Source organism: Aythya ferina (assembly GCF_964211825.1).
Source record: "Aythya ferina genome assembly, chromosome: 14".
NCBI classification, from domain to species: domain Eukaryota; kingdom Metazoa; phylum Chordata; class Aves; order Anseriformes; family Anatidae; genus Aythya; species Aythya ferina.
In genome coordinates, this window is record NC_140312.1 from 593780 (window position 1) to 621386 (window position 27607).

At 38.5% G+C, this 27607-nt stretch overlaps 1 protein-coding gene across 1 annotated transcript; it reads left to right on the top strand.

Annotated features, from left to right (window-relative positions):
* Positions 1–139: 139 nt before the first annotated feature.
* LARS1 (leucyl-tRNA synthetase 1) lies at positions 140–27607 on the top strand. The gene is made up of 32 exons (XM_084535779.1): positions 140–233; positions 449–567; positions 2838–2925; positions 3634–3714; positions 4144–4284; positions 5388–5549; positions 5809–5921; positions 6358–6421; positions 6950–7017; positions 7360–7585; positions 8893–8980; positions 9087–9163; positions 9812–9865; positions 10840–10980; positions 11631–11708; positions 12727–12812; positions 12905–12970; positions 13071–13153; positions 13799–13937; positions 15447–15659; positions 17069–17126; positions 18084–18147; positions 18673–18856; positions 19087–19177; positions 20068–20208; positions 20809–20949; positions 21054–21164; positions 22279–22389; positions 23745–23849; positions 24993–25088; positions 26055–26187; positions 27197–27607. Exons 1-32 carry the CDS (start codon positions 228–230, stop codon positions 27400–27402), a joined length of 3534 nt encoding a protein of 1177 aa, XP_084391905.1. The 5' UTR covers positions 140–227; the 3' UTR covers positions 27403–27607.

Genomic DNA, 27607 nt, shown 5'->3' on the forward strand with positions numbered 1-27607 from the left:
GCGGCCGGCCGGGAGCGCGACCCGGAGGTCGCCGCGCGAGGTCGCGCGAGCGCGTGAGCCCCGCGGCGGCGTCCTGGGGGGGGCCTTAAAGGCGCAGCGCCCCGCCGCCGCGCGGCCGGAAGGGGCGGGGAGGCTGCACCCCCCCCCCGGCCCCACCACCCTTGGTACGGCCCCGGCGCGTCACGCGGCGACGCTGCCCCTTCCCGTCCCCTCCTCTTTCCGGCGCCATGGCGGTGAGCGCGACGGGCGCGGGGCCGGCTCGGGGCAGCTGGGCTGGGGCGGCCGTGCGGGCCCTGCCGGGGCCGGGCTGCCCGCGGCGGGGCGGGGGGAGGGGGGGTTACCGGGGCGTTGCCGGGGCGTTGCCGGGGCCGGGCAGGTGCTCGCGAACGCGCTGTGGGGTCCGTGCAGGCAGCGGCAGCCCCTTCAGCCCCTGTTCTCCGCTTCGCAGGAGCGCAAGGGCACGGCCAAGGTTGATTTCCTGAAGAAGATCGAGCGGGAGGTCCAGCGGCGCTGGGACGCTGAGCGGCTCTTCGAGACCGATGCTCCGGACGCGCGGAGCCACGGCAGGTACGGGCGCTGCGGGCTGCGTGTGCCCGGAGCTCGGTGCCCGGAGCTCGGTGCCCAGGGAAATCTTCCCTCAGTAGCCGGGCAGGGAAGCAGCGGCCTCCTGTGAGCGGGCAGCGCGCCTCGGCCGCCCGGAGGTTGTCCCTGGGTGAGCGTTCCCCTGTCGGGGGCCGTGAAGCGGTGCCGGGCGCCTGTTGGCGAAGGTCCCGCAGCCCCTCTCGTCCCTTGGTGTTCAGCACCATCCGGGACCTGACACACAAGGTTCCCGTTTGAGGTGTTCGCTTCCTGACGCTTGGGAGCCTCTGTCAGTATGGTAGAGGAGTGGCAGGGCCTGGCAGCCCCCAGCCAGGAAGGAGCTGTCCTTTATCTGCGGCGTGCACCCGCTCTGCTCCACTCAGAACAGAAAATCCTGTAACAAATACCTCGGGTCCCGGCGTAGGCCAACCTGTTCTGCTCTGCGTATAAATGGACAAAGGCCGGGGGTGTGATCATTACGCAGATGAGGTGCTGTGATCTGTTTTATGTACGAGCTGTATTGATGCTGTGTGACTTGTTCGTTGCTCACAGAGCTTCGGCTGGGCCTGCTCTTGTTGCGAGCTGCGGCTTCAGCACTGTTGGTCTCAGGACTGCACAAATTGTGACTGACACATCTGCCCCTACACGGGTCAGAGGAGTTGAATCCTAAATCTAGGAGGCGTAAGAAAAGTGGTTGTCTGGGTACGCTTGTTAGCGTTGTAGAAGGCTTTTTTGGCTTAAGAGAAATGCAGCCCAAAATGTAGGGTTGTAATGGATACTGAGTTTCTGACAGAAATGAATGCAGTAGGGCATTTTGCAATATTGAGCAACTGTGAAACTTCAGCGTTCACTGCGACTACGTATGCCCACCCTATAAATCAAGAAAAGCTGCTTTGCTGACTTGATTTTGTTATACTCCAGGTAAAACAGTGTGCTTTTACTTCAGTGCTTTGTCAGAAACTTCTGATTTCAGAAAAGAGCTGATACTACTGCAAGCTACCCTAGAAGAGAGAGAGGCGCTGCCCTGTACGTTTCCGCAGTTGTTGCTCATGTAGTCACAGTGGGACCTGATGCTGTGCAGGAAAAAGCTTTACCTGTGATGCTTTTTGTTAAGCTGAGCTCTTGAAGCTCCGTGGTAGTGTGATAGAACGGCTGTAAGAGATTTGGTGCCATTCGTGCAATATTCAGTCCTAAGAAGTGCTAGCAGAAACGTCCGCATCAATATTACATAGCGCAGTTATTCAGAGAAAACGAGCCAGGAGAGATGACTTATTGTGTGGTTGATTGCTTCCAAAATTCAGGCTTAATGAATTCTTTGATATAATCTCTGCTTATGCTTATTTTGCTTTTTTCCCTAGGAAAAAAGAAGCCCCTTCCTTAAAGGGATGGTGTTCCACCACAGCTCTTCTTTGGGTGCTTTAACAGCTGATGATATTTTTGTTTTATTTCAGTTACCTGGCCTCAGTTCCAATCACTGCATTTCGTTGCATTTCTGCTTCCTTGCTAAAAGCTTCCTCTGCGAATGTAACTTCCTTGTGTTTCTAGAGGTGCTGTGCCTCAGCCACTTCTTGTTTTTTGCAGTTTCCATTTCATAATGCCCTTGATAGGATTACTTATGTTCTTTCATTTTGTTAAAACAAAATTCCTTTTGTTGGTGTTATCTGCGTGTGAATCTGTACTGAGTTATCTAGGCATTTTCCAATCCTTGTTGGTGTTTGTCACTTCAAATTCATTTGAGCTACTATGAATTTCACTGTGTTTTTCTTCTTATTATTATTATTATTATTTTTTTTTTAATAGAGCATTCTACTTTTAATCTGTGCTGGTTTCAGTTAATGTAACGCTTTCCTTTGATAACGGCCATCTGGTCTTGTGGTGGAATATTCCCGAGCTGCTATCTGCCTGTTATAGAAGGTGCTTCTTTTGGTGTTTAATTTCCTCCCGCTTGATTGGTTTCATTATTGCTCTTAGCTTTCTGCAATTGCTTCTTCTAAAATACCAGTAGCACCAGTCTGGTCTCTTCACTCTTTCCCCGAGACAGACGCTGTCTGCTCTAGTGCCTGAGCAGCTGCCAAGTTTTAGTTTTGTGTGAGTTCCCTCATGATATTGCAAGAAAAAAAAGTATTTTAATGTTGCTGTGAGCTGATAATATGGGAACGTACCTAGATGTTAACTGTATTATTTATGCTTTTCCTGGTGCTCACTTTTGAAGGATGTTTCTATGTTTGTACGTTTCAATTCTTTGATTTTCTTTTCAGCAAAGGAAAGTACTTTGTTACTTTTCCTTACCCCTACATGAATGGACGACTTCACCTGGGACACACGTTTTCTTTATCCAAATGTGAGGTAAAGTTTTCCATCGCTAATACCTTTAAAGGCTACTTTTAAAGGAGCTAATGCTACTTTTGTAGTTACGTGCTAATTTTATAGTTAAATGTCAAGCTAATGGAATGCCTTGCTAATTACTTCGTAGATTCAATCATGATATATTCAAGCTTTCCTTTTCATATTTCTGGAGGCAATATTGGTGGTTGAAAAGAAAGACTACGTATCACTTTTTTTTTTTTTTCCAATTTATTCTGGGAAACTAGAATACAGGTGTTTCCTCTGGTTCTTCCTTCACATTTGCAGGTATTTTTAGGAGGTGCTGCTTCCTATTGTTTGTTTAGCTGCTAATTAGTACAAACTTCACAAAGAACTTTATTGTCTTTTTTGTTTGTGAATACTGTGCTCTGTTACCTGTATGTTAACAGGTTTTAGATACTAATGGATAGGATTCCACAAAATTCATTTCTTCTTTGCATTCTTCACTAGTCAAAAACAGTCCCCTGAAAATTAGAAGGCTTTGTACTTAGGCAGCCAGTCAGTGGCAGACCTGGTAACAAAATGTGTTTTTACCTTTTCCTACAATTGGCTTCTTAGATGCTGTTGGCTGCATTTGTTTCTCTTAGTAGCTTCATGTGGAAAAGGAATTACGTTTACGTTTTGGGAAGGGTGTTGATTTAGCCCTCTACCATTCTTATTTCATTTGTTTTGTTTTTCCACTTCTTATAGTTTGCAACTGGGTATCAGCGGCTAAAGGGAAAGAGTTGTTTGTTCCCGTTTGGCCTACACTGCACGGGGATGCCTATCAAGGTAAGAGTTACTGAGGGTTTTTTCTCATGCTTTCCATGTGTAAAGGTGTTTGGAGCATTGACTGCTGTCTGTCTGGAACATTATGGTAATTTATTCAAAAAATTATTAAGACAGTGTGATTTGGAACCTGAATTTGTAGTTAAGATGTGTTTTGTGCTTGAGCTATTCAGTGTGACATTCTAGAAAATAAAATGCTTCAAAATTAAGTCCAAGTAGTTTTCTTTCATTTGCAAGTAAATCCTCACTGTAAGCATCATCCTGCCCCGGCAGGCTTTCTTTAAGTTGCAAGGTGTCCCAGAAGGTCACGTAACATCCAGTAAAAGTTGAAGTGTAGTAGAACAGAGTGTTATCAGTAGAAACTGATCCTTGTCAGTTGCTTCAATCATAGCTATGGAAAAGTACTGATAGTCTACCAATAACTCTATTTAGGCTTGTGCAGATAAGCTAAAAAGAGAAATGGAATTATATGGCTGCCCCCCTGAATTTCCTGATGAGGAGGAAGAGGAAGAAGATAACTCTGGTAAAAAAGAAGAAGAGATTATCATCAAAGACAAAGCAAAAGGGAAAAAGGTAAAGTTGATTAAACAAGGACTCAGGATTGGCAGCTGTGCTCACAAAGCTTCAAAGTATTCATTGTAGTTTGGTGTTCCTCCTACACACACTTCAGAGAAGCCTGTGATAAAAAATATTTTGATTTTTTTTTCAAGATAACTTGGTCCTTTTAAGGTTGACTCGAAAAAAATGCATTTACTGCATGGTTCCAGAGATACCACTTTAATACATGAAAACTTAATGATAAGCTGGTGCACTGTTTGATAGCCTCCTAAGAGAAATCAGATCATCTGGAGTAATATAATATCTGAATCTTTTGCTGCACAGAGCATTCACAAACTATGAAATAACCCTGCTTTCTTAGTGGTAGGGGTTAGATGTGCTATTCTGAGTACTCTATTGTAAATGCCTTCAGGAAAATCATTCAAAATACTGTGATTTATCCAAATTTTAAGAGATGCATGATTTTGTGAGTATCACAAGGCAAGGAAAGAATCAAGTCCAGGAAAACTGTAGAGGTGTTCTAATCTGTACTATTTATTCCAAAGAGATTGTTGCAGTATAAGTATTAGATTGAGGATTCTGCCTGTTACGCATCAACAGTAGGTAGGATCTTGATTGCTCTTGCAGATAGTTCCAGTTGGGTAGAAACATAAGATAGACAAAGGACAATAGCTGGAAAAAGTAGTATGAGCAAAGTACCAGCAGAAAAGCCTTTTATTACAAGGATTTGGTATAGGACCGCTCCACCTTTTCATGGTAAAAGTACACATTTGTTTGACCAGCACATCAATTAACTGGTCATTTCTTGCCAGTGTCTCCTGGCACACGTTTTCTGCAGATGTATCCTGATATCGAAGCATGTATCAGTTGAAAAGAAGGGAAGGGTACAAAATTGTGTATACTTGAACTTGAGATAGGAAACGCAATACTGTAGATCAAACTGTAGTTGTCTTCACTGCTTGTGAAAGGCAACTAGAATATTCACATTAACTTCTATATCTGGAAATAGAAACCACAATGTAAGTGGAGGGGAAAATGCACTAGAGCATATGAAGGTATTGTCAATGTGAGAACATGCATTTTTTTTTTTGTTTTTCTAATCACAATTCTCCTGTTAGAGTAAGGCTGCTGCCAAGACTGGGTCTTCCAAATACCAGTGGGGAATTATGAAGTCTTTGGGTCTATCTGATGAAGAAGTAATTGGTTTTTCTGAAGCTGAGCATTGGCTGGATTATTTCCCTCCCCTTGCTGTCCAGGATCTGAAAAGCATGGGATTGAAGGTAACTGTATGAAATCTAAAATTCAATTATGCAAGCAGCCATACTTGACTTGTTACTACATTTGTGGATATGCTTTTGTCTTTAACACATCAGCTCTGAAAGACCAAACACATGCACGTTGCTCCCTTAGTATGATATGTACTTGCAATATGTTTTTGGAGAAAAGTGTCTTTTTTAGTTTTAAAGTTATGGTTTTACCGTAATTCAAATTTCCTTCAATTTCTTTATTTACTTACTAAAAACTCTTACACATTTCCAGGTGGATTGGAGGCGTTCTTTCATTACCACAGATGTTAACCCTTATTATGATTCCTTTGTACGTTGGCAATTCCTTACCCTAAGAGAAAGAAATAAGATTAAGTTTGGGAAACGGTAAGTCTGCCATGAGTTTGTGAGTTTGGATGAACTCAGCTTTATAAAACATGGAGCCCTGTGAAATGTTTCTAGAACTTGCCTATGACTCGAATTAAACTAAAATCCTTTTATTTCAAATGCCCTATAAACATTGTAACGTAGTGTCTTTATTGTGCTAGCCGCCTTTGTGAAATAGCGTCCCTGTGTTTTAGTTTGACAACAGATGCCGACTCAAAGTAAGGTCAATACTGAAAGCTCTGGCAAAAACTTACTGACAGCAGTGGAAACAGAGGCAAAATTTGAAAATACCATTTAGGGAATTTCCTTTTAGGAAAATCCCTAAAAATTAGGAAATATTTAGGGAATCTCCCTTTTGATACAAAGCTTTTTTTCCTTCTCTTCATCTATAGGTTATAGTACTTACTACTAAGTGAACATACACCTTTTTTTTTAGGTACACAATTTATTCTCCAAAAGATGGACAGCCTTGCATGGATCATGACAGGCAAACAGGAGAGGTAATATTTTTAGTTGACATTTTTATGCGTTGCTTATGGTTCTTAAATACTGAATGGAAAAATTGTATCTTGGTCAAATGTATTTTGTACATACTGTACTATCTGTTCTCAGTTGTCAGTACCTGTGAAAATTGAATGAACTCCACTTTTGAGAATACTTATCCTGAACTGTGGATAGTATTTTCCACTGTAGCTATTTCCTGTGATTATCTGGCAATTTGTGCCACCAACATCACTACAGCATATCATTATCTATTTGTTGAAACAAAACAAAAAGCTTTTGTTATGTTGCTGAAATAGCTGCTGTCATGAATAAATTTTCAGACGGAGGAATAAAATAGAACCTCTCTTTTCAGACTGCATTTTATTAAGCAGCCATTTCTATCAATAGAAATACGATTTTATTTGAAGAAACAACTGGTGCTTTCAACAGCGTTTGTGTTAGGTGACTACAGAATAGAATTTATTTTCTTTATTGCTTGAGTCAACTTCATATATTGATTGGTGCATTGTTTATGTGAACTGTAGGGTGTCGGACCTCAAGAATATACTCTAATAAAAATGAAGGTGTTAGAACCTTACCCAGCAAAATTAAGGTAGGTCTTGAATTCATAATGGCAAATAACTTCCATCTTATGGCCAGAAGTAACCATTAAATTAGTCTGTTCTACCTAATGCAGAATTTAATTTTGTAGTGTTATTTCTGTCATGCAATGACTTGGTCTCTGTTTTGAGCTGCCATATTCACTAATCTGTGTGGAACACAAATTGGGAGTTCAAAAACAAAGTTAAATTAAAAGCCCCACAAAGAAGCTAATGAGCCACTTTCATCCCTTAGGAAGTGTTACTTACAGTTCATATTAGCTTAAGAGCATGTTTTATATTACCCTGAATGTTTTTATTTTGGTGACTTATAAAATACTTTTTCCCCCCCCCAGTGGCCTAAGAGGAAAAAATATCTTCTTGGTGGCTGCTACGCTCAGACCAGAGACCATGTTTGGACAGACTAACTGCTGGGTTCGCCCAGATATGAAGTACATCGGCTTTGAAACTGCGAATGGGGATATTTTTATCTGTACACAAAGAGCTGCCAGGAACATGTCCTACCAGGGCTTTACAAAAGACAATGGAGTCGTACCTGTTGTCAAGGAACTGATGGGAGAAGTAAGCATCTTGCAGCTTGTGGGCCAGGTTTATCTACTCCTGTGAAGCTTATGCTTAGAAAGGTGGTTGTAGAATTCTGCTTATAAAGAAAACAGAGGAACTACAAAAAAAAATCTGAGTGTCAAGTAACTTGAAAACAAAAATTAAAAATGCAAAAGAGCTTCTTTGGCAGCTACTACTACATTTGGGAGATTAACCAGATGCACTGTCTCATTGACAAATGCATTACTGTTGCCTTTAGCAGTACTGATAAATGAATGATTTAAGTAGCGTTTTTGTGTGTGCTGCGAAGAGTGATGACTTCCCTGTGCTAGGAGTAGAAAAAGAAGAAAAGTAACAGCTGTAAGGTATTATGTGAAAAAGACCAGTGCTGAAGCTTCCATCTTTGTGAATACAGCTTTCTTAGTTTTGTAGTTGAATGTTAATTTTTGGTATTTATGGAGAACAGAAATTAAAGGGTAGTAAAAGCGTGGTTAGAGGCATTTGTTCATCCTAATCCAGAGTACCTTCATGCTGTTTACCTCATTTGATCTTTGTTGACTAAAATCTTTCCATCCTTCTTGATCCTGCTTTGCATTAAGTAGAAAGCACACTTTTTTTTCTTCATTAGTAGAGATGATATGAATCCAAGCAAATTAGAGAGGGAGAAGACAACTGCAGCACCTGGACTACCTCTTGTCAGTGCATAAGTCTTGACGATATGCTTTTACTGCCTTTAGTTTAATCTAGCTTTCAAAAGTTGTTAGCTACTTCTTATAAAACATAGTATAGAATAGATTCAGTTGGAAGGGACCTACAAAGGTCATTGAGTCCAACTGTCAGACTACTTTGGGGCTTACCCAAAGTTAAAGCATATCATTAAAAGCACTATCCAAATACCTCTTGGCTGATGCCTCGTGCCTGTCCATGTCCACCTCTCTAGGAAGCCTGTTGCAGTGGCTGCCTACCCTCTCGATAGTGTCTTGATGCTGATGTGATCAAAACGTTTGGACACAAACTGTTTTCCTGCTTCTTATCTTTTTTCCAGCTCTAGACTTTCTATTTCAGTAATTTTGCTTTGCTCTATATTATTTTGTGTATATTATCTGCTAGTTGATTTTTTGACTAGTAAATAGTCCGTGTATTATCTCAAATGGTACACAGATGCTTTTCTTTGTACTTCTCCTTGTCTAACAATACATGTAGTTAATTTGTTTATAATATGTGAGGAATGCCAGCAAGTTTAACATACTATCAGCAAGCAGAGCTTACTCAGCTAGACTGAAAAAGTGCTCTTTATAGTAATTATATTCTTTTGCCCCATGTAGGAGATTCTTGGTGCTGCACTTTCTGCACCTCTCACCACCTACAAAGTTATATACACCCTTCCCATGCTCACAATCAAGGAAGATAAAGGTAACGTTGCAACAGCTTCGTGCCTAAGCCTGTTTGCACACCATACATCATGTTGTCAGTATGTTGACTAATTTTTTTAATCTGTTTTATCTTTTTCTTTGTCAAGGAACTGGAGTGGTAACAAGTGTCCCTTCTGATTCTCCAGATGATCTTGCAGCCCTGAGAGATTTGAAAAAAAAACAGGTCAGTCTCATACCTGAATCACTTTTCTTTCCATTTCCTTTCCAGAGTGTGGAGCAACAGAAGTGGATATCCAGTGGGTAAAATGAAACTCCCTTTGGTGGTTGTTCTGCCATCTCTAACTTCAAATCGAAGTAGTTAAACAATAAAAATAAAACCAGCTGAGGTCAGCAAAATTTTTATTCTCGGTCTTCAAGGAGGGTTTTTAATGAGAATGTCACTTCTGTATCTTAACATACAGAGAAAAGTGGCAGTGAAATGGAAATGAATTCCTGTTGTGAAAATAACTTCCAGAGATGAGCACTCTGTATGAATTCCAAATTTCAAATGCATTTCAGGTTCTTAGAGTAGCTGTTGCTATCACAGCTTCAGAAGGACATCACTGTCTAAACAGTTGTCCACTGGCTATTGAAGTTCCATTCTACACAGCTCTAGTGTGGCTTTTTCCATCTTAGAAATGTATACATTCTGATAGAAAATCACGTGAAAATGAGACCGGAATTAATGTCAGGTGCGAGAAATGGTGAGCATGAAGAGAAGTATTTTTGTCTGTTTTATAATAAAATATTGTGTCCATGAAAGACAGTAAAAACCTTCAAAGATAGAAAAGTTTACTTCTATTCATGTTGTGTTTTTTTCTGACTTTCAAAGGCTTTCAGAATGAAGTATGGCATTAAAGATGAAATGGTCCTGCCGTTTGAACCGGTGAGTACACCCAGCTGTGTGCATCTGCAGAGCACATGGCTTTGTATTCACTGATGAGAAATGTGCCAGAACTGCCTGCCTCTCTGAATTTCTATCTGATTTCTCCCGAACTTCTACTTTTCAGATGAAAGAGATTGAAAATTCAATGTTTTCATGTTTTGTTACAGTAGTAATATTTGGTCTGTTATGGTTTATAGTCAAGATTTATTATTCTGTGCTATACCAGAGTTAAATAAAAGTACCAATTCTTGTGGAAATTACTGTTTTGGAGAAAGTGCATCATTATATTGATAACCTATTGGTTGGTTAAAACTTAAAATAACTATCTTGTCTTCAAGGCTGCATCTGTTCTGTGCAAAGGGCTGAAGTCCCTTCCTATTAACACAGACTCATGGCTGAATCAGTTTGCATTGGAAAACAGGTGATGGGTAAAGCTCCCCCAGCATTCCGTATTACCCTTGCTTCCACAGGCTAGCTTCAGTGCTGGTACAACTTGGTACTGGCATGATGTGAGGAGATAAAAGTGGGTTATTGTTGGTGGGAGAGCAGATCAGAAGTCCCAGCAGGGACTACCAAGAGTTCTTGAGCTGATCAGTGGAAGTGCACCGATACGCCCGTGTAATTTGATTACTAATAGATGCTGCAAATTTACACACAGAGTAGCGCAATGTGGTAGAAGTTGGCCCTTGTCTTAGCAGCTGCTTCTGTTGTTATTAGGGCCGTTTAATACTGCTTTTTGCCAAGATATCATTCAGCACAAACACTGTGCAAGTAATAACCACCTCTTGTTTCCCTTCTCGATCTCTGGTTCAAACTCATGTTAGCCTAAGGCCTGCAAATCAAGCAAAATATTGTCTCTCGTTCAGTGCATCACTTCTTGTGAAGTGTGTCAAATCTAGAAGACGAATCCTTGTGTAGATATTACATTGAGATAACTTGAAGTCAATATGTGACACTGTTTTGTTAATTCGCAGGTGCCCATCATCGAAATGCCAGGATATGGCAACCTTTGTGCTTCATCAGTCTGTGATGAGCTCAAAATTCAGAGTCAGAACGACAGAGAGAAACTTGCTGAGGCCAAGCAGAGAGTATACCTGAAAGCATTTTATGAAGGAGTAAGTAATAAAAGATTTGGCTTTGTTTGACTGGGAGAAAAAAAATCATGGGGCAAGGTAAATAAATAATAATAATAATAATAAAAAAAAAAAAACAGCAGGAAAGAGGGAATTTTTTTTTTTCAAGAGTCCATTTTACATTAAGAATTTTTCAGCAGTTGCATTCTACAGTTGGAGGAGTTGTGTAGAAATGAAGAAAGAACAGAGAAATGTATGAATACAAACCGAGGCTCATAATTTGGTTTCTTAGCAAGTGGTCACATTAAAGAACTGATCAATTTGGTTAAAGTATTGATTTGGAAACTGATAGGGAAAGATGGCAATACATTTTTTTTTTTTTTTTTTTTTGTTATCTACTTGTGTAGTGGGTTACTGTGATGTAATCCTCAGCTGTTTTTTTGTAAACTGGAAAGAATTTGCTGTTCCTACTAGCTATGTGGGGTTGGCTATATGCATGTATACAGCTTTGGTTTAGGTAAAGAAGATTGTCTATTAAATAAAACAAACCAACAAACAACCTGGAAGCTTGATTCCTATTTGTGCCCATCAAAAATCCAGTAATCACTATTTCTTTCTTAGATCCAAAGACCTACTGCACCTATTTCTTCTTAATTTAAAAACAATCAACTCTCTTGACTCCTCTTTTACAGGTAATGTTGGTGGATGGATACAAAGGACAAAAAGTTCAAGATGTCAAGAAACTTATTCAGAAGATGATGGTGGATAATGTATGTCATAGAATGCACGCAACTTCTCCTAAATCATCCATTTTGTCTTTTTTCACAGTAACAGTCTCTGAAGAAACCTCTCTTTTGTTCTGCAGTCCTCTCAGTGGTGCTTATGGGTAGCTACAGAGTATATTGTACTGCTCAAATCGCTTGTGTTCTTCTGTTAAGTGGGATGAATAGCTTAAGTAGAGATATCTTATTCCCTGCTTCATCCCATCACCTTGTCTAGGAAATATTTTGGTCTGATTTTCATCTTTGATATAGCTGTGAAGATACTGAAAGTATAGGATCTGAACTTAAAGGCTCTTTCAAGTAGAAGTAAAGGGTAGTCATTACATGCAGACACCCCATGTCTGGGTGGGGATCGTCAAGCAGAGGAGGAAGAGTAAATGAACAATGATTGTCATTTCTCTGGTAAGATTTTTCCTAGTGAGGACTGGAAGTGAGAGAGTAATCTGTTACTTTGTCACTATTAGCTTGTCATTGCGGCATTGTATGTTCAGCTTATAACATAACACTTTATCCTGTTTCATCCTGTATCAGAATGTATGGTCTGAAGGAAGAATTAAAGCTCACCATTCCATTTTTATTTGCCTTCCCAACCTCTTTTTTTTTTTTTTTTTTTAATGGTAGCTGTGATTTGTTATATTTTTTAGATTCTGTTGTGAATAACTTTTTCCCAAGAATATTTTCAACTGCTAGGGGCATAACTAATGAGTAAGATTTCTTTGCTTCTGTCCTCCTTTTCGTAATGAATGGAGACGTTCTTCACAGAATTACATGAACTGACACATCTAGGAGGTACATAGTCAAATGTTATCCTTATTTTGCTGAAGCAAATACTGAGGTAGACAGCCAGTGCAGTTATGAAGACCATGCAATAAATGTTGTAAAACAAATTAGAATAAAGATGGTGGTTTTTAGATGTGAGGATTTTCAAGGCTCTGATAAATTAGCTTTATTGCCCTTTATCTTGGCTGTATTGCCCTCTTAGGTGCATAATGATCTCTTCCCATAGGATGAAGCCATGATTTTTATGGAACCTGAGAAACAAGTTATATCAAGGTCTGCTGATGAATGTGTTGTGGCCCTTTGTGACCAGTGGTAAGCAAAGTAAATCTGTAGTTAAAGCATTACTGTCAAGTTATTTCCAACTTGCTGATTGCTTTGTTATGATAAACTTTTCATGGCTGTAGGTATTTAGATTATGGTGAAGTGGGCTGGAAGAAACAGACGTCAGAGTGCTTGAAACATCTAGAGACGTAAGTTATCAAAGCAGATGTAAAGAGGAGTGATCATGTGGTGGTGGTGGTGTTCTAAGAATACTGAGAGGAGTGATTAGTAATAGCTTATTGCTTACAGGTTTTGTGAAGAGACTAGAAGAAATTTTGAAGCTACTTTAGGATGGCTACAAGAGCATGCATGCTCAAGGACATATGGGTTAGGTAAGCAATAAACTTATTTGCTCACTCATTGCTTCATGAGCATGGTACTCATTACTTCATTTGGAAGGCTGAAGCATACCTCGGATCCAAAATGGGACAGTTAAATCTGTTCTATGCTTATCCAATTTAAATCTTGACACAATATCCCAGAGAAGGCACCCGTTAACTCGTAAACTCATGGGGCTATGGATAATCTCTCTGGCATCTTGGTTTTTGACTGGGCAGTTGATTTGGAAGGGATCTTAGCAGAAGGGACTAATTCCATTTCTTGGGTGTTCTCCTCAAATGATGACTAGCCTTTGGCATGTGTAGCCTGCAAGGTGTGTAAGCAGGTGCAGCTTGACGTGGGACAGCTGTTATAACTGCATTATAACCTGCAACAAATAATCATGAATTAACATTTGTTTATCGGTTAGTTAAGATGCTGGCTACAAAAATGGCAAGTATTTTCTATTGAATAAAACTTTCGAATGCACGGGTTTCTTTTAAAGGATTTTTAAATGTGTAAGCATGAGTACTTGCAGAAGGAGAGAGATTCCACTAAAAGTCATGAACTGCTTATGTATGCTTGAATGTCTTGCTTGTTAGACCTGCAAGTAGGGATGATGCTGGCTGTGTCTGGTACCAGGCTTCCATCTTTTCCAGGTACCCGTTTGCCTTGGGATGAGCAGTGGCTGATAGAGTCTCTCTCTGACTCAACTATCTACATGGCCTATTACACAGTTGCTCATCTGTTACAAGGAGGGAACCTGAGCGGCCAGGGAGAATCTCCTCTAGGCATTAGGTAAGGAGAGTGAAGCACTGAATTTGCTTGTTTAATTTTGTGTCCTCTTCTGAATTGTTCTTGACAAAGACTTGTCAAGCAGGCTGATTTGCTTTTGTGTTTAAAAAGCATTACTGTCAAAACTTAACTTACTTGTTAGATAAGTTGTAGCAATGCTATAGAGGAATACAAAGGAAAAAGGGAAGTAGTACTGTGGCCGGAGAGTGGGAAGGAATGTCCTTGAGAGCAGAACCTCTCCTGTGTTCAAACCTCTCTAATTACAGAGAGGTTACCTACATCCTAGTAGTGTCCGGGAACAAACTTTGGAGTGACCATCCTTAGCACTGAATTATAGATTTGATGTATGTAATTAAGTACTTAAAATTGCTTTGTGCTATTACATGAGTAGATAACATCTTTCTTTTTAGTATTAGCAAATACTTTTTTTTTTTTTTGACTAAGACTAACTCTGTAACTCTGGGTACAGTAAATAAGGGATTCATGGCACATGTCATTCATCATTCAGATACACCAATCTTTAGCACCAAACATAGAAACGAAGTCACAGCACCCAATAGTAAGTTAAAGCATAGAGCAGTAACCACCTGCTAAAGCAGAAAACTGGTGCATATATGGCTATTCTGAACTGCTGGTATTGTCTGTCATTTGAACTGTGTTTAATATGTGCAAAAGTAGTTTGAATTCAGAATGTTTTTTTTTCCTCTTTGTGTAATACAGGGCCAAAGCACCTTAGTAGATGTTAAAAGATGGTAAATGTGGATTTGACATGATTTAATTTGAAATGTTTTCAGGTAGTATATGGTAGACTCCAGTGAAATTCTAAGAAGCTAGGAATAAAAAACTATGTAAAACAATTTCTTTTAACTTGTGGATTCTACTTCCAGTAATTGTTGGAATGTGTCTTATTTGGTAGTAATTTTGAATGAATTTGGTATCCCAGCTCTGTGTTGGTAATGAGGGGTGGGGGGTGCACAGGAAGCGGGACACATTTTTCCATGTAAGAGGGTGATCTTGAATTGTACAGAAATTTTCTTGTATTCCTGCTATTCTACTTTCATAGAGACCAGAAGGAATGACAATATGACCTAGTGCAAGCAATGCAGAGAAACTTACATACTAATAGGTTTTCATTACAGAATTAAGGTCACAAGGGGTGCCTAGAGGGGAGGGCATTTGTAAAATAAATGGGTTTTCAGGACGTTCAAGATTATACTTTAATTACTAATTGCTTTTTCTTTACGGAAGTCCTTACGGTTATTAGGAAATATCAAAGGGCATTGTAAGCAGGGCATGGCATGAGCTGGTACATCTGAGCTCTGATTTTGTATTTGATGTTTGACTCCTTCAATTTTGAACAAAATACCTATATTTTTTCTGTTCGTGTTTGCTTTTCAAATGTGGAGTATGTTGTGAGAATGAATCAACAGATTTAAGAAGTTTTGTTCAAAATGCTGTGGCTTGTAAGAGGAGTTTTTAATCTCAGATTGAGATGTCAGTAATTCTGTGCAGGGCACATCAAATGAGCAAAGAAGTTTGGGATTACATCTTCTTCAAGGCAGCTCCATTTCCTAAAACAGATATTCCAAAAGAAAAGTTGGACAAGCTGAAGGAGGAGTTTGAATTTTGGTATCCTGTGGATCTCAGAGTCTCTGGCAAAGATCTCGTTCCAAATCATCTCTCATACTACCTCTATAATCATGTGGCTATGTGGTCAGATCAAAGGTAAGTTTGGAACCAATGTAAAACAAAGGTGTGCAGGAGATAAAGCTGGAGTGTTTTTAGTTTTGATGGCTTTGCTAATTTTTTTGATTACCTAACATTCAGGATTAGCTTAAAAACTTATTCTTTATATTGCAGTGTTTTTACTACTGTCTATACTAGAAGTTATTGAAATTGAAGGCTTTTTACCCTTGTTTTTCCTTTTTTTTTTTTTTTTTTCCCTAGAATTCTTTAAAGATTTTAAGATACAAGTTTTTTTTTTTTTTTTTTTTTTTTTTTACATACGGATTCTAAAATACTGGCTACAACAAAACTGAAATTTAACTGCATAATACGACTCTCAGTCAGCTTGTTGAAACCCTGTTCTAAACGCTGGAATGCTTTCATGGAGCAATCAATTTGGCAGTTTAAATCATAGCTCTAGATCAAGCCGAAGGATTTGCCTGTTCTAACTAAGCAGTACCTTTTCTTGTTACCTCTTTAGAGGGTACATGTTAAAAACATGTTAAACCAGCATTGCTGTGTCTTTAAAGCTTTTTCTGTCTTTGAGAACTGGAGAATATACAGTAGCAACATCTAGAACTATATTCATATGCAGCTGTTGAAGGAAGCTCTGGTGTTTGCCACTATTTTTCGTTTGTTTTGGCTATCTGTGGAGGCACGAAAAGCTCACAGTTAAACAGCCACATTAGAAAGAAAACATATAAAAGTAAAGAATCTTTGCTGTAGCCTTCATTCACCTTTCTAAAAGTCAAATGTATTCTGTATTCTATGGATTTTCTGGTGTTGAATCATATTCTTGTACTGAGATTTAAGTGAATTTATTATCATTGCTTTCTTAATTACTTCTCATGGACTGTTGAAACTGTGTGTGTGTGTGTGTGTATATAACGATGTGTAAATAACGATGTAGTTCCTAAGCATGAATATACTGTTTGTACCGCCTTGAACCACTAGTTAAAAGATGCCTAAAATTGTACGTAGGAAAAGGTGTTTTCTCATATGCAGTAACAGTGATCATGGAGGAGGAATCTGCTTCCTCCACTGGTCGAGATATGTGGGTTTGCCCTACAGAAGACCGTGTAGCTCTATCCAGTGCTGTTGAGCAATGCTAATCACAGTCTTTTAAACTAAATATAGCTGAAGGGAGGGAGGTGAGGTAAGTGAAGTGTAATTGTCGGTGCAATGCTCCCTGCTTTGCATGTCAGCAATGGTAAGCCCTAGCCCTTATATTATATTTCTTTTCATCTTCAAAGACACTCCTTGATTTTTTTTTAAAGCCACCTCTCCAGATACTTTTTGAAGATTCCATTTAAATTATTCATCCCAAACAGGAACATAAAATGTTTATTTTATCTTTTAAAAGGAATATTTTTACTAAATTATATGCTTTGCATCTTGTCTTCAAACAGAGAAAAATGGCCAGTAGCTGTGAGAGCAAATGGACATCTCCTTCTCAATTCTGAAAAGGTATAGTAAGGTTCTATGTATGTAGCTGTCAAAATAGGCACTTGCCAGCCAGATTGAAAAAAAATCTATCTAGGAACTGAAGAGGAAGAAATTGTGAAAACTTCAGTTCCTTCTTTGGTGCTCTTGAGTTTTTCATTCACTGGAGGCAAAGACATGCCTTTCCTCCCATACTGTCTTAACTCTTTTTCCTGTTGGCTCTTGTATTGCTTCATCAGTTTAGGGAAGATTTCAGTGGATTTTTATTAAGTTTTAGGATAATTCAGAATGTAGAATGCTTTTTTTTTTTGACTGCATTTTTGCTTTGTTAAGGCTTGGAGTAGGTATAAGAAGAAGAAAAAGTTTGTGTGACTAACTTTGTAATTCCAACAAGTTCTGAAATTGAACTTTATTGAATTTAAAAGTGCCTGAACCTTGGAATTTGACCTTGGAGACTGTCTAATTGAAACAAAAACAAAACAAAAATAATAAAAAAAAGCAAACAAGCAAAAAAACAACAACAAAAACACAAACAAGACTCTAACTCAAAAATTGATGTGGGATAAGTTGAAAATGCCAATTACAGAGTATTATTTTGATTTCAGAAATTTAATTCAGGTAACTTTTGGGATTGAATTTTGGTATCATTTGTCCTATTTTTCAAAGTCTCATGAATTCTAGTTTGGAACCCAAATGAGACAGAAAGCTACTATTTCCATGCAGTTGTGGTGTATGCAGACCTTAGTAGTAACAATTTGTTCAGTCTCAAGAAAGATCAGGAACTGGATCAATACCTGCAAAATTTCGTCCGTCTTTGCTATGAAATGTAGTTCAGTTTTACCAAACTGCTTTTGCTGTGATTCATGAGAAAAATTCTCAGACAATCAACACTTTCTCAGACAATAATTCTTGTTGTCTGTCTTGCTTATCCAACAGCAAAATGAATGTAGGAGAAAAACAAGGTTTTTCTATTTCTTTCAGATGTCTAAATCTACAGGCAACTTTCTTACACTAGCTCAAACTGTTGACAAGTTTTCTGCAGACGGTAAGTATGTTTTGACCTGTTACTGTTTTTCAATTTTAGTCATTTTGGCATCATTAATGTTTTGCTCCGGAAGGAGCAGTGGATATATTGGAGTATTTAGCTGCAATAAGTCTACCACTTACCAGCTGGTTTTGTTTGAAAAGTTGAACTTCATGTAGAAAACTGGGATGTGTGTTAAGACAACACTTGTTTAAATCCAATACTTCCAATGCTGAGGCTTTCTAGAAGGTGCCTGGGTGAAAACCCGTTCTCGCTGGAGGTCAAAACATCAGACAAATGCTGTTGTGCGTGCATAAATGTATGCCATGCTCTTTCTTGCATCCTCATGTTTTTTGAACAGTGACTGTACTACGCTCTTGTTGTCTGTCTGATCTTCCTTTTTATAAGAAGGGCAGTGTATGCATCATGGGTAAAGGGCATCTTTTGAGATATCTCTAGTAATAGAGCTTGAGTCCCTTGCCTCCTACATCCCTATCTACCAGCTAATTGCATGCCTGCCATGTTAACTAATGTGGTTTCCTTCAGGCATGCGTTTAGCCTTGGCTGATGCTGGAGACACTGTTGAAGATGCCAACTTTGTGGAAGCCATGGCTGATGCTGGTATTCTTCGTCTCTACACGTGGGTGGAGTGGGTAAAGGAGATGATTGCAAACAGAGACAGTCTAAGAAGCGGTCCTGCTAACACCTTCAATGACAGAGTCTTTGCCAGGTACTGTACAAAGGCTAATGTAGTTTAGTCTTTTTTTTAATCTTGCTAGGATCATCTTTGTAGGTTTTTTTTTTTCTTTCTACAAGTTAACTAATTCCATAAAGCAAAACACAGTTTTGACTCACTTCCAGAATAGTGATTGTGTCACACTACTGACATTGATTGTGTTGCTTTACAGTGTTGCTGTTAAGTGAAGTGGACAATATTGATGATCTCACTTTCCTCCCTAGTGAAATGAATGCAGGCATAATGAAGACGGATCAAAATTACGAGAAGATGATGTTTAAGGAAGCACTAAAAACTGGCTTCTTTGAGTTTCAGGTAGGTGATCTCTCTTCAGGTGTAGAAAACTAATACTTGCCATTTATTACTTTTGTGTGGATTTCTTTTGATCCTAATGTCTTTGATCCTTAATTGTACTGCTGAATTGGAATCCAAATTATATCAGGAAAAAAAGACCACTTCAGTAGTCTTAAATTATAAAGGTCTTTTTGTGGCATTTTGCAAAAGTCCAGAGGTGGGCACCTGTGATGCTGCAGATAGTTCTGATATCTAGTATGAGCAAAAAGCTGTTTAAAAAAAGATGCTATTGAGAAGGGTGTTTCCTTTTTGCTCCTTTGGAATAAGGAACTCTGCATAAGAAATACAGGTGATAATCAACAGAATTGTTTGGAAGTAGGATGCTTTTTTGATATGCTCTATAAACTATGTCTCCAGAGTGTCTGCTGAACCATGCCACTTCACATAATTACAGAGACTCCTCTATGTGGTTCCTTTGTGTTGCAGGAGTGTGATTAAGTAGGCTGTATTGTATGCATAAGGATAGGTCATATTCATTACCTTTTTCTTACTACTTTTTAGTATTAGTAGTAATATAACTTACTATTTAGCAAGTTATTGAAAGTGTTAGTACCTGATACACAGTTGTGGATATTTTTGTATGTTATGTCTGCTCAAAAAAACACTTCTTCTTTTGAAGTACCATGCTATTGTACAATGGTCAACTGACAGCTTTACACTCGCGTGCTTAAGAATGTAATTCTTTTAATAATACATTATTGAGTTCTAAACTTGTTACGTTCTAAAGGAACGTTAGAGCAAAGAATTGTTTTTAAGTGTTTCTCCATGTCAATTAATGTGTTCACAATGGTTGTTTTAACACATATAACATTATTTTAACATTAACAGTGGTTAAACTGGCTTTATTTCAGGCAGCAAAAGATAAATATCGTGAGCTGGCAATAGAAGGAATGCACAGAGAGCTGGTGTTTCAGTTTATTGAAGTTCAGACTCTGATCTTGGCTCCCATTTGTCCCCACTTATGTGAACACATCTGGTCACTGCTGGGAAAGGTACTAGTAGTATATGTTTCAGTATTGTTATTTCATTCAGAGCTAAGCTTTTGCTGATTTTCAGTAAGGCCAGTATAAGACTTGAGGATGTCATTCAAATGCAGCTAAAAGAAACATCTGTCCTATATCAGTGTATGAATTGCCTTAATGGGTCATCACCCATATCACAGCAAGCATATTGAATTAATCTGTATATTCATGGTTACTGTAATGATATATGTAACTTTCATACAAGTCACTTTGACTATCTTCTCACTGAGAGGTGATCTAAAATTAATCCAAGTAATGAAACATTTCTACATTTATGCATGAAACTTAGCTTTTGAACTTGTGTTGGCAGGTCAAGTGGAGAAATAAGTACTTGTAAGTGAAGTTACGTGGCTATATGGCAGGTGTGCTTGTATATGTAGTCTTTAACATACTTGCAAACTAGTGCTTGTTGGCTGTACGCTTGTTCCTTTATAACTGAGTTATGGGTGGGTGCTCATTGAGATTCAAATTGTGTAAGCCGGTTTCCACTCAAGCTATAATGGTTTGAAAAACCACCAGACACTAATGTATTTTTATCTCACTGCAAGTAATTTCTTCCTTTCTTCAAAGCCTGATTCCATCATGAAAGCCTCCTGGCCAATAGCAGGTCCTGTGGATGAGATACTAATTCGCTCTTCTCAGTACCTCATGGAAGCAGCTCATGAGCTCAGACTTCGTCTCAAGAGCTTCATGGCACCTGTGAAAGGAAAGGTGAAGTGTACTAAGTCAGCCTTAAGTCTTCATACTCAGTAATTTTGGATTGCCTCAGAACTCCCTCCTGATGTTACTTTTTTTTTTTCCTATTGTTCCCTTAGAAAAGTACTAAAGAATCTCCCCAGAAGCCTTCACACTGTACCATCTATGTGGCAAAGAACTACCCGCCTTGGCAGCACACCACCTTATCAGTTCTGCGCAAGCACTATCAGGTGACTGCTTTTGTTTCTTTGGGCTGCTTACCTGCTTTTTTGTACTCTTATTTTCTATCTCTAAAGAAACTTATAAGCTGTAACTTGCTACCTAATTACTTAAATATGAGGCAGTTTTGATTTCCTTTATGCTTTTATATCTGTCTAGTAGTTTTCAATGTTTAATGAAGATGTTTGGAGGAACACCACTGATTGAACAGTATGACCTTGTTCCTTTTGACAATTTGAGTGAAAACTGGCCCATGTTTTATTATTTTTCATTTTTAAAGTGATAAACTTTTAAAATATTCTCTTCCCCAGGAGTATTTCTGAGGCAATGTTGTTGACTAAGAGATTAATGTTACTATGCAAGTGGGTTTAGAAGCATTTTGTGATCTCTAAGTAGGTGTATACCATTCAGTGATGTTGCAAGAAACATGTTGAAATGCAATATATCTGTCATAAGCAGAAGAAATTAGCTTCTGTGAAAGCAGAAGAGTCTGCTTCTGATGTGCAAACTGGTGAGAATGGCTTTTGGCATGCTGATGCACCATCATCTTTTTCAGCTTAAACAATCAGTGTTGTAGCTGATAGATGAGAGTTATGACTCTCAACGTGCAATATTGAGTTAAAGCAATGTTCTTTAAGTAAAACTTGTCTTTAGAGTATTAAGGTTGGGGAATTGTATAGCCTTTCTTGTATCAGTATTGAATTCTGCTGTTCAGTCTGATGCACTGACTTGGAGTGTTGGCAAATATCTGAACTGTGAAAGCAAAATATAAACAATTTGGGAAAACCACTGCATGAAAATCTGCTTGAGGCAAGACTTAAATGTGGATTTAAAATGCATCTTAGATAATTCAGGTACCTTAATATATAGTCAAAGGTAAAAGAAGAAAACACAGAATAATACTGAGTTGCTTGAACGGCAGTAGGTAAGTGGTTTTGGTCAAGATTTTACAGTCTTACTTATAACATTTTTTTAAAAGGATGAGAAAATGATTGTGTGGAAATGAATGATAATAGTGTTTGCTGGTATTTTGGGAAAACATGAAGGATATATGATATTAAAGGGCAAGTATTTATTTTTTTAAATGATGCCTGTTCTTTTAAATGTATATTCATTAATATCCAGGACAGTGGAGGTCAACTGCCAGATAATAAAGTAATTGCCAGTGAGCTTAGCAACTTGCCAGAGCTGAAGAAGTATATGAAGAAGGTTATGCCTTTTGTTGCCATGATTAAGGTAAGTGATAGAGGGACACTTCTTGTATAGAACAAAATTAGTGATGTCCTGGGCTGCAGCAGGCAAAGTGTTGCCAGCAGGTTGTGGGACACGATCCTTACCTTCTGCTCAGCACTGGTGAGGACGAACCTCTAATACTGTGTCCAGTTTTAAAATCTCTTGCCTCATTCTCTTGCCTTCTAAGGTCATTCTAAATTATTCTGTTTTCTGATAGCTCAGACTTTTAGAGGAATAGAAAGTACAAAGCAGCTATGAAGCTGTCTGTATAAGTGAAGTTTTTAAAACGAGGTAGTATTTATTAGATCAGCTAGTACAGTTTAAACAGATCAGACAAACTTTCAGATGAGTAAGTTTAGGTCTGAAACACGCCTGGTTTTTGATAGTGTTCATCTGGCAATAGTTAATGATTCTGTTGCATGCAGGGAATGGGTTGGCGTGCTGAGGCTTACCCAATAATTGATCCTTGCCCTTTCTAAGATGATTGGTAAGTGATTACATATAAATACATAGAGACTTCTGAACTCAAATTCCTTCGACCAGTATATTGTTCTGTGAAACTGATTATTCAGCAGTTCCAATGTACAAGAAGCATTTTTGCTTTTGCTTCCTATTTCTTCAAAAGAAGGCTTAAATCCCAAAGCTGTTTCTGTGTTTACAAAGGGGAGAAACTCATTGTTAATTTAGGGAATCTCGTACATTAAACTGACGAGTAAACTACTGCCAGGATAAGTCTGGAGCAGAGCTTCTAAAGAGACATCTGGCTCAGCATATGAAAGTGAGAAAGGGACAGGTTAGATTCCAAAGACAAAGTTAATTTTTTTTAAGGTATTTTTTATATTGCCATTAATACTTCAGATCTTGTGATTTGGTTTTCTGTACTAATGAAGTTACCTTTATGTTAACATATACAGTGATTGTTATTTCCCTGCAGAGAACTTGTTTTACAACTGTTGTGAACATGTCCAGTTGTTGTATGCTCATTCTTTGTTTTAAACTAGGTCATAAGACTAAATTTCCTGCTGTGAAACAGCACTGAAATGCTGACTTACTTGGAGAATTCTCAACCTGCACATTAAATAGAGATTATAAGTAACTTAATATAAAACACCTTTTGAATTCTGTATTAAAGATGCATTATAATTGCTCTTACTCCTCCCATCAGTGTCACTAACGCCCTAAGGAAGAAACCCTATTACGAGAGAATTGTTGCTCCTGTGCTAGCATATTGTGCCAGCAGAGAGCTCTTATATTTAAAAGCCTGTTCTTTTCATGACTGATGTGTGTTGCTTGCCACTTTGAAGCATTATTTTACTTGCCATATTCAGAGGGTTTTAATCATTTTTTTCCTCTGACAGGAAAATCTGGAGAAGAAAGGTTCACGTGTTCTTGATCTGGAACTGGAATTTGATGAACAGGCAGTGCTCATGGAGAATATTGTCTATTTGACAAATTCCCTAGAGGTTAGTATATATTGGCATCTTTGTTGCTTGATTCTTACTGGGATAGCTGGAGGATTGGCCTGTCCAGTGACACTTTCGAAGAGACATTTTTCTCAGACCTAACCAATATCTTAAATTTTTCAACTGAAGAAATGAGAAGGAGATGTTCATAGGCATCACTAGTAAGAATGATCACAGCCTCGTATCTTCAGACTCTTACAGTGGCACATGTTAACTGCAGCAGATTACTTCACCCTCTTCAAGGAGTGGATTCTAGGCAGGGTTTTTAAAACTGTTATATTGTGAAAGGCCAGTCTAGAAGCATTTATGCCAGTTTTGTATGATAACCAAAATATTTGAATGAGAGAACAGCTCAGGCAGGTTTATAAGAAATAGCTTGTTTCAAGAATTAGAAGTTGCAAAAAAATAAACTACAAAACTTCATTTTTTTCACCTGTGCAATATAATAAATGTGGGTTCATTGGATTGCTCCTATATCAGAGCAAAGTCAAAAATGAGCAATAACTTTTGTTGTAAAACGTGTAAATTTGAAAAAGCAAAAACAAACAAACAAAACAAAACAAAAAAAACCAAACCACTAACTGGTAGAAGAAGCAGTTGTCCTGCTAAAAGGTGGAACTTCCATGCAGGAGAATATACAGAAACATAAGAATTAGACTCCCAAATCATACAAAGTTTAACAGGAGTTGTCATGTTCTGTACCAGGGCATAATAACTCCATATTTCCGGATAAGCTGGGAACTGGCTGGCTGTCTATCAAGTTTGCTACAGAAGACACTGTGGTTACTATGGGGCTGTCAGGTTTAATGCAAGTTTAATGTGAGTGTGCTGTCACTGCAAATGAGCCATGCTGTTTGTTGACCTACATTAGAAAGAGTTATCTATATAGAACGTGATTTGGGAAGTCATCCCTCTCAGCTCTGCTGAGCTCAAATCTGGAGAATGTGTCATTGTTTTGCCTGTCTCATCCTCCCCCATTCTCTACCCCTATTGTTAAAGGGATGAGAAATTGCAGCTTGTTGAATAGAGGACCACCAAGAATGTTGGGGGGGGACCTGGAGTGCATGGAGGTCTGATAATTCCTGTTGCTCCCTCCAAAATGATTGAACTCCTATTTACACGCACACATATCCTTTCTTACAGCTGGATCACATTGAAGTGAAGTTTGCTTCTGAAGCAGAAGATAAAATAAAAGAAGAGTGCTGTCCTGGAAAACCGTTTTCTGTATTCCGAACTGAGGTAAAATCAGAAATTTAGATACTGGAAATCTGAAAACTTAAGTTAAAACAATCTCACAAGCATGCCATTTAAAAGTTATTTAGATATACAGAGGAATTTTTGCCCTTAACCCAACACCTCATCAAGACAGGAAACACTTCCTGAAGTGGTTGTAGCTGTATATAGGGGGCAGGGGAAATAGTAATAGTAATTGCACCTTAGCCTCAAGGCTCTTTAGGTCAAATCTTTAAATTGTGCTGACTGGGACTGTTAAAAACGAGTGACTTGAGCATCAGCATATTATATTTGTTTCTTTGAGCCACACGCCTCGATTACCACTCTTCAGATAATTAGATGGTATTCTAGTTAAAACACAGGTCAGAAATAGAGAATTGGGTAGTCTTGATTCTACTGGTCTTGTGTGAGTGTGACTGAATCTCACTTTACCATGGTTATTTAGAAATTCTGGCAGTTATGCCTTTTTTTTTTTTAAAGGTGCTTTAAACTTCCATATGAAACTTAGCTTGCTGAATCCTAAGGTGTTTTTTAATATTTTCAGTGATTCTCTGTTAGTTTAAAATTGGCTAATAAACCGCATTCAGTTGCATAAAAATAAAGCCTTTTGAAATTATTCCTACAGCACAGTGCAATGTAGTCCTGAAAGATTTAGTGAGTAATGTGTAAAATTAGTGAAACTCTATGGCAGTAGTATCATATATGAATATTTCTAGCTGTAATACTTTTCAACAGTAAAAATTTCATTGATTTCCCTAAATATGTCCTAAAAAATTATGCATACTGTGGCTTATATTTTAAAGATTCCTGTGAGTGCTTGCATTCTGCCAGTGGCAGTCAGTGTTTCTAAATGAAGGTTATCCATCCAGATTATTTGTTGATAGATTATGTTTGTTTTATTTGCATGTTTCCCTGAGGCTTTGATCACAAACACAGATTTTGCTTTTACTGTTATTACCGACTCTCTTATAGCCTGGTGTGTCTGTATTTTTGGTGAACCCTCAACCATCAAATGGCCATTTCTCTACAAAAATTGACATCAGGCAAGGAGATAATAGAGAGACAGTGATCAGGCGCTTAATGAAGATGGACAGAGGAATCAAAGGTAAGTTACTAACACAGAAGCACAGCTATCACATGCTGATCAGATTCACATTTCAAGGAGCCAAGTGGGAAACAAACATGAAGTTTCTGGCCAGTGTAATGAAAGAAAATAGCTTTCTTAAAGGAATAGCAGCTGTGTTTGTGTTGAAGAATACAGAAATTAAGATTCAAACAAATCTGAATCACTGTAGAGCTGGGCATTAAAGGAAAGATGGACTTGATCCAACAGCTTGTGACAGCAGAGACATCTTTTCTTTCCTTATTTTTCAACAGCTTGTGTTTATATAAACGTTTATCTGTCTAACAAAGACAACTGCCCATTGATGGTGCACACAGAGGGAGGAATATACGATAATGTGCAGCAATATGCACTTGGGGAAATGTGCTGTGTGTGTAGTAGATGTGTATGCATATCTACTACCCTACTGCTGAGTGAACATTTTGAAATGATGGAAAAAAAGTGACTCTTCATAGCTTTCCATCTTTTCCAGAAGGTGTCACTGTTCTGTTGGTGCGCAAGGGATAGGAGGTGGTACTGGAGGAAGGCTTGACTAAAAGATCTGAGGCTTCACAGTGATTTTCCTGGTCTGCTTAGCAATCTCTTATCTTGGTGTGAATTCTAAAATGGAGTTGTATTTACAAAAATCCTCACCTTCCTCTTTCTCACAATTCCTGAATTCTTTCCTCAGAAAATGAAGACAGTAACTGCACAGTTACTCATCGCTGTCACAGAAACAAATAAGGGAAATATAATCCTTAGAACATGGTGTTGGGACCTGGGGATAAAACAGACAAATACTGTTTCTGCTAGTAATGTGCTCTGTAACCACTGAATGACATCTTTGGAGTGGGTTTAAAACTTAATGTGCATAGTATCCTTGAGAGAATATATTTCCTTGGGGACGATATTTTATGAGTACTAAGTCTTAAGTGTTGTTTTGGTTAACTTATTTGATACTGTAGCTTGTGGGTAGATCCTGTAACCCAATTAATGAGTCTTTTTCTTGCAGATCTCTCTAAAGTGAAACTGATGAGGTTTGATGATCCCGTACTTGGACCCCGTCGTGTTCCAGTCCTTGGCAAAGAAGAAGTGGAGAAAACACCTATTCTAGAGCAAGCCATCTTCCATATTAACCTGGATGAGAAACGTGTTCACATCACTGAGAATGGCCTCACAAAGGACATCGGTGACACAATTGTTTATTTAGTTCATTAAACTGGCACGCACATGGCTCGATTCCTGACAGTGAGAAGGTTCATAGAGTGACTTTGAAAGCATTTGTAACGAACAAAGATGCTTATTTGTTCTTAAAGAAAAAAAAAAAAAACACACCCCAAACAACCTAATTAAGCATGCAAGTTTGTTCCTACTCTTTTAAATGTGGATATAATAAAATTTAATAAAATTATTTTCCTCTGGC

Coding starts and splice junctions, on each gene's coding strand:
- LARS1 (XM_084535779.1), top strand. Junction 17,127..18,083: donor TCCTTCTCAATTCTGAAAAG/GTATAGTAAGGT, acceptor TATTTCTTTCAG/ATGTCTAAATCTACAGGCAA. Junction 20,950..21,053: donor TGGCACCTGTGAAAGGAAAG/GTGAAGTGTACT, acceptor TTGTTCCCTTAG/AAAAGTACTAAAGAATCTCC.